This window comes from Alexandromys fortis, unplaced genomic scaffold (assembly GCF_014885135.2).
Source record: "Alexandromys fortis isolate MF-2015 unplaced genomic scaffold, M_Fortis_MF-2015_v1.1 scaffold_285, whole genome shotgun sequence".
In the NCBI taxonomy this organism is placed as follows: Eukaryota; Metazoa; Chordata; class Mammalia; order Rodentia; family Cricetidae; genus Alexandromys; species Alexandromys fortis.
The window spans coordinates 1,455,794-1,463,470 of NW_026068191.1; the positions used below are offsets into that span (position 1 = coordinate 1,455,794).

At 37.9% G+C, this 7,677-nt stretch overlaps 1 protein-coding gene across 1 annotated transcript in view; it reads right to left on the bottom strand.

The window, feature by feature from the left end:
* Positions 1-352: 352 nt before the first annotated feature.
* LOC126492872 (olfactory receptor 11G2-like) overlaps positions 353-7,677 on the bottom strand; it is a 9,494-nt gene continuing 2,169 nt past the window's right edge. Inside the window, exon 2 of the mRNA XM_050129509.1 lies at positions 353-1,288. Within this exon, the coding sequence (XP_049985466.1) occupies positions 353-1,288 (936 nt within the window). The remainder of the gene's footprint in view (positions 1,289-7,677) is intronic.

The following is a 7,677-nucleotide window of genomic DNA, read 5'->3' on the forward strand; positions in this document are numbered from 1 at the left end:
ATATGTTGGGAACATTCAAAATCTTAGCCATTTTGCATGAAACAGAATTAACACATGTCAGACATATTTATCTTAATCTACTATCAAACACAGCTGTTGAGCAACTACTCAACTGCACCCCTTGTAAACACAGACCATGTCGCATTTCCTCACACTTCCTTGTGCTATGCATGATTCCAAACTTTCTACACTTAAATGAGAACATGCAGTATTTGACTTCCCATGACTGACTCATTTTACTTAGCACAATGTTCTCCCATTTTATCCATGTTGCTGTAAATTAAACAACGTAATCATTCCTGTGGTTGAATAATATTCTACAGTATACACATACTTCATGGAATGTGTATTTTCATGTTTTCAAAAGCTTCCTCATTGCATGCTTCATATCTTTGTTTCTCAGACTATAGATCACAGGATTAATTAGTGGAGTAACCACAGAATAAAGCAGAGTCACAAGTTTCTGCATTCCTGCTTCATGCTCAGATGTTGGGCTCAGATACATGACCATCACTGAGCCATAGAAAAGAGAAACCACAGTCACATGAGGCCCACAAGTGGACAAGGCCTTTCTTCGTCCATCTCTTGAAGGAACTCTAAACACAGCTCGTAGGACCAACATATAAGATCCCATGATGAAGAGAAAAGGAGTAAAAAGGAGTAGAGACATTATTATTGTCCAGAAAAATTCCATCAGTGGGGCTCTGGAACAGCTGAGAGCCAACAGAGGGCCTGGGTCACATACAAAATGGTCTATAATCCTGGACCCACAGAAGGACATCTGGGAGATGATGGTGATGGGAAAGGGGAACCAGAGGAAACCAAGCACCCAGCAACTGATCACCAGGATGTTACAGAGGCGCCCAGTCATAAGAGCAGGATAGTGTAGAGGCCTGCAGATGGCAAGGTAGCGATCAAAGGCCATAACTGCCAGGAAAAAGCATTCTGTAGAACCCAAGGAGAAGAAGAAATAGAACTGCAGGAAGCACCCAGAGAAGGAGATGACCTTGGTGTCAGAGAGGAAGTTGGCCAGCATGTTGGGGACCGTAGAGGTGACATACCAGATCTCCAGGAAGGAGAAGTTGGCCAGCAGGAGGTACATGGGGGTGTGGAGTCTCTGATCCCAGCACACAGCACAGATGATGGAAGCATTGCCCATGAGGGTGAGGAGGTAGACAACAAAGAATAGCACAAAGAGGAGGATCTGTCCTTCTCTTGGGCAGGGGAAACCCAGGAGGATGAAGCCAGAGATGGTGCTGGAGTTACTGGGGCTGCTGAGGGTTTTCATCTGTCTGTTAGCTGTAAAGGCACCAAAAATGGTTGAATATCCTAGAAATAGCCGAGGGTGTTAAATTTTGCCCAAACAGGAAGCAGAATAGTTTGCTCATCATATACTCATTATGAAGAAGGGAAATTCTTTGTCCAGTCAATAGCTCTGCTCTCATCCCCACAGTGGTGTCCCTGGTTAAACCCAGTGAGCCACACAGCAGAAGCACATGATGGTGGCAGAGGACTGTTGATGAGAAGGAGGTTGTTAGGGAGAAAGGGAATAAAAGAAAGTGGGGCACTGAGTATGAACAGAATGCATTATATGCATGTATGGAACTCCAAAATAATAAACTAATAAATACCTTAAAGAGCTAAGTAGATTCATAAAATTTTGCATGTTATAGAAAAGTTCATCATGTCCTTAATTTTAGGCTTCTTTATTTATAGTTAAATAAGTAAATGATGCTACTTTTTAGAACTGACTAAAGGTTTTCACTACCTAAGCAAAGACAGCCCCATAATTTGTCTGAACCTATGAGCTGTCCCTTATGGAAAACGTTGGCTATTTCTTCATTAAATAACTGCATAGTGTAAATAAAAATAAGATACAGAACACACTTTTGCTTTTACAGGGAGACATGCAAGATATAAAAGGCCTTATAATATAATTGAAAGTTCAGAATTGGTTCCAGCATCTCTATGGTGTGCTCCTGGGAGACAAAGAATTAAATGAATGAGAATTAACACAAGGTGATTTCACTGATTGGAACATTTTGAAATCAAAAACTTCAATACATAGCTTAAATAATCCTATATGAGTCATCTAGTCACTTCCTATGTTACAAAATTTCAAGAGAAAATCTCCTAGATCTATATTCCCTACCTTAAACTGTGCCAGTGTCTTCATGTCAAACCCACGTAAACTTCAGCAAATTGGTGATGTCCATCTTCAGTCACATGGACAGTTCAGCACCCTAGGTAGCTAAAGTCAAAAGACCCTGCTGCAGCATTTCTACTGACTCTCACCGTGTTATCATTCTTAAATACTTTTACTTTTAGATTTTCAAACAACTATCTAAAATATTTTGAATTATCTTTGTCATAATACTAAATGATAAAATGATGATATTTTGTTTTCAAATTTACATTTACATGTTTACTTATGTGTGTGTATACATATGTACATGCATGTGTCCATGTTTGAGTACATTTATGCCACAGTGGACTTATGGAGGTCAGTGGGTGACTTACAGGAGTGGGCTTTCTCCTTCCACCATGTAGGTGGATCAGCCTCAGGTCACCAGGCTTGGCATTAAGCACTGTTACCCATGGAACCATCTTGTCCGCCTTATATAATCTTATATTTACTAAAGCTACAAATGAGGATGAACTCTTCTTTAACTATATTTTGTCATAATTATGTGCTTTCATCTCAAGTAACCCATTTTGATATTTTAAAAGATCAAAGTTTTCCACTGCCCTCTCTTATTATTTTAAAAAATTTGAATAAAAATCTAATTTTTAAATTGACAAAGGCATTTAAAATTCCAAAAGGAACCCAATTTGGGGGTACTTTTTTCTTATATTGAAATTCTTAGAGAGCAAACCAAATGAACTTCCTATTAAGAAAGAAGGAAGAATATTAACTGGGTTCAACCAATCAGATTACTGTTATAAATGTTAATTTTAAGGGGTAGGAGACATGACTAGGCATTAACTCTACCTCAGGAGAATGCATCACCTCCAGCCTCTATAGAAACCTGCACCCAAATGCACTTCTCCCAACATATACATAATTAAAAACAACAAAAATGAGTTAAAATTGAGATAAACGCAGCAACTAAGTAAAAGATGCGTGGAGTGAAGGCCCTGAGAAACCCTAAGACACACTCAGACTCCTGCCATCTCAGAGTAACTTTGACTCTTAGAAATATGCAAAGGTCTGGTTGATTCCTGTATCAAATTGTAGAAAACAGTCTCCGTTGACAATGTTCACTGTATTTCACAACTTAAGAGCCCATGTTTCTTGGTTAAGTGATTATTTAATCTCAATTGTTATTAAAATCTTTAATATAAATATTTCTTAGCAAGAGCAAATGAACATTAATACAAAATCATTCCTGTAATAATTCAACTTCCACTTCTAATGGGAAAATAATAAACAAGATTTGATTATGTTACCAAAGTCCATGGAATCTTGATTGATAGGTCTGGTTTTTGTTTCTTCCCTTGTTTCATAGGTTTAGAAAATTTTGTTAGCAAGTATTCTAAAGATTTATTGTATTATTATCTGAATTCCTTTGAATATCTCCAAATACCTAATATACCACCAACATAACAGGATAATTGAACTTATTGATAACAAATAAGAATTACAAATGGGTAGATATTATGGTAAATCTCCCTTAGAATTAGACCAGTCACTTTCAGAGGCTTATAAATATGGCATCAAATTTTTCAGAAAGAAAGCTAGAACTAAAGGGTAACAAATGATTTCAAACTCTAAACATCAAAGTATTTCATACATTGAGATAACTGTAGACAGAGAGGTAATCAATCTAATTAACAAATACACTTGGTCAGTCAGGATTTGTGGTTTCCTCCACTCCTACCTTTACTGCTTGAGGCCATACTATGTTCTTTACTATTTAAACTTTAGATACAGTATTCCCATTATGTCACAGGTAAATGTTATGTTAAATTCACAGTGTGGAATAAAAGAAGTCAGAATGAGATCATAAAGGTTAGTAAATGATATAATTCAAACACTGATTCCTTAGTGGATTTACTAATTTTCTCTCCTAAAGACTGTTTTCCTGGCTTCTCAGCCCCATGTTTACCAGACATGAGTTTTTCTAATGCTGTGGGACAAAAATATTTAGCATCTAAAAAAGATGGGTTTGCTAAATGTCTCAATTTATGACTTTCTTATGATATAATTAAAGAAAACATTTTCAGGGTGTAACATGTCCTTTTGGAGACGTGCATTTGTGTGTCTAGACTATGTGTACTCATGTGGAGTAAACTATTTCTTATGTGCAGTGAGGTAGGAGCTGTGTTTTTGTATTGACAATGAGCAATATGGTGCGTTGTTTAGAGCAGCCCTCTCTCAGGGTAGATTCCAAAGGATAAACCTTAAAAACTGTTCTGGGAAATGGAAAATTTGTGAAATTTTTTATGTTAATAAAATTAGATGTGAGTTGGGAAAAGAATATTTCATTAGACTGCTGTTATTTGATCATTGTTAGTGTTTAAATATAGAAAGAATCTCCTCTGCTAACATAAACTTGGCCAGTTTTTCCTGGGGTCGTATACTTTGTGTTGTGACCTAGAAAATGGGATATGAAAGTAGGATTTCAGGGCTGTGTGGGTTTCTGGGCAATAATTTAATATCCTGAGTGTTTTTCATCATTCCTTTCCTTCTCTTTAAAGTTAAGTCATGGAAACAAAGTAGAACATTTAGCTGTGCATTTTCACTAGTTAGCTTTCCATCCAGTCCAGACAATAAAGTATGTCAGCATATTCCATGGCCTCATTGGTCTGAGGAGAATTGATAGAAAGGCACTAATACCAAAGCTAGATAACTTGGGTTCGAAGCCTGTGCTGTATGTGTTAGACAAGTTATGACTCCTTCATACATTGGTTCCCTCTCCTGGAAGTTGGAAAGTGGCAGTCCTGCCCCTGTAGTGTGTTTTGAGAATTAGATAGATACATTTTGTCAAGTACCTGGCATCCAGTAAGCACTCCTATTGTACTTAGATAAAATTAGAATCTGGAGAGTGCCCACCTGTGTCCTCTAACGGCTGTGCTGTTGTGGAAGGACAGACGCCAGCATGGATATGACAATTAAACAGCACAACTGAGGAATTTCTACAAAGCACTTATTTACCTCTATTAATTTCTCCTAATATCCAGTGATATAGCAATGCCTTCCAGACAGGGTTACTGTGAAGTGTGCTGAGCAAGGCGGTGAATAGACAAGGTGGAGGCACACGCCTGCATCTCACACCTCATAGACTCACAAAGTGAAGCATGAACTGTTTTCAAGGCCATAGATTCATCAACTATATTTTACCATTTTCCTTAGCTAACCATTACATTACCTTCCTTCTTGACTCAGAAGAGACACTATCAAGAGAAGCATCTTAAACAGCTTTTTCCAGGATTATCTGAGGGCAGAGGTAGCTGACTTTATAACAGCCAACTGGAAGAGAAAGTGAAAAACTGTTGTCTGAAGGTCAGCGGAGAATTTTCTGCAGGATCCTGGGCATGCTCTGTGCTCTTTTATTCTGCAGAACTATTTGAGAACAGAGCTCTCTACTTCTTATTCCCTTGCTCACTCTGCCCTCTGGGCATTGTGTCCTAATTTCTGATTCTCATTTTCACCCAGGTGCAGAGGAAGTCATTCATTTTGTTAGGTCTTAATCTCTTAGAGGTCTCTCAATCTCTCTCTATCTTTTTATTCTATGTGTCTTTCACATACAGTATCTTGATCCCATTCATTTCCCTGTCCCTTTGCATCTACCTCTCCCCCAGCACACCATCAAAATAAAACAAACTTTAAGAGAAAAAAGGAAAATAAAATAAAATAAAAAGGGGTAAATTAAAAAATCTTTTTATGTAGCTTCAATGTTACACAGTGAGTCACACCGGGAACCCCTTTGTTAATTTATCTTTACTTTACAAAAATAAGTTCCAACTGCATCAAACAGCTTGCTGGATACCTCCCACAACCTGACAGTCTCTACAGCTGAAGACACCCCTTTCTTAAGTCACTGAACATGAAGAAATTGAGGTGATTCCCAACTAGAAGTTTCACCCCTACTGACTATCTGGCTTTCCTAGTTCTGGAATGAACTTTGCATGCTGTTGGATGAGAAAAGTCATCATCATATCATTCAACTACAAACTATGTAACCTACAAAGCCACCTGTCCATGAGGTATCCTGGTGCAATAGTGGCATGAATGTCAAGGGAGTAACAGACCATTCTTTGATTGGATTTAAGATCCACTCCATGTAATGAAACCCAAACCTGACACCGCTAAAGAGGCCAAGAACCTAAGACTGGATAGGGCATAGGCCTAGGGGAAAACCTTCTATTATATTGTTCTTTTAAAGGAACATAGCAAAAGGGTGACTCCTAATGACATATTGCTTTACTCATAGATCAGCTAAGAACATTGTTTAACCTTCATCAGGGAGTCATCTCCACACAGTAGATGGAGTTAGCACAAAATCCACAACTGGACAACACACAGAGAGTGAGAGACTTTGGAACACTGAGCCCTAAATGGAATGTCTATCAAACCTCTTCCCTCAAGGCACAGGGATCTGGGCAAAAGAGGAGGTGGAAAGATTACAAAAGCCAGGGTGGTGAGTGACTCCAAGGAAACAGTGTCTTCCAGACACAACAGGGTTGATACATATATATGACCTCACAGGGACTTGATAGCATGCACAAGACCTGTACAAGTTCAAATCAAACAAAACCCTAGCACAAGGAAGAGGAAGTGTGCACAAAGTCTGACTCATCACTAAGAAGCTATTTGCAGTTGTTACCTGCTAGGAGGAGAGTATTAGTTTTCTCAAACTGAGAGTCATTGGATATATAAACCACTCTCCAGCCCCAAGAATAAAACATAGGCAGTGCTGAGCAAAATGAAGCAGGAGGAAACCACTTTCTGAATGGAAGCTCCATATAAACTAGAATCAAAGGTAACAATTGAAAAATGGGGCCTCACAAAACTGAAAAGCTTCTGTATAGCAAAAAAATAATTAGCATTGGAGATTGTATCAGATGGAACCCATCAGAGAAATTGACAACTGGTCAAAAATAAAAAAGCTTCTGTATAGAAAAAAACCAATCAATTCAATGAACACACAGCTGTACATGTGATTGGGGTTGATATCCAGAATATACAAAATCATTATAGGGTCTAGAGAAAAAAAACCACTCAATTAGAAATGGCCTATTTGTCTGAATAGAGAGTTCTGAAGAGACAAAACAAAAATAGGTAAAAAAAATATTTCAAAAAAGAATTCAACACCTTTAGTAACATGGCAGGATACAAGATCAACTCCAAAAAATCAGTTGCCCTCCTATACACAAAGGATAAGGAAGCAGAGAGGGAAATTAGAGAAGGATCACCTTTCATGATAACCACAAATAGCATAAAATATCTTGGGGTAACTTTAACCAAGGAAGTGAAAGATCTATTTGACAAGAACTTTAAGTCTTTGAAGAAAGAAATTGAAGAGGATACCAGAAAATGGAAAAACCTCCCTTGCTCTTGGATTGGGAGGATCAACATAGTAAAAATGGCAATTCTACCAAAGGCAATCTATAGATTCAATGCAATCCCCATTAAAATCCCATCAAAATTCTTCACAGATCTTGAGGGGAAAA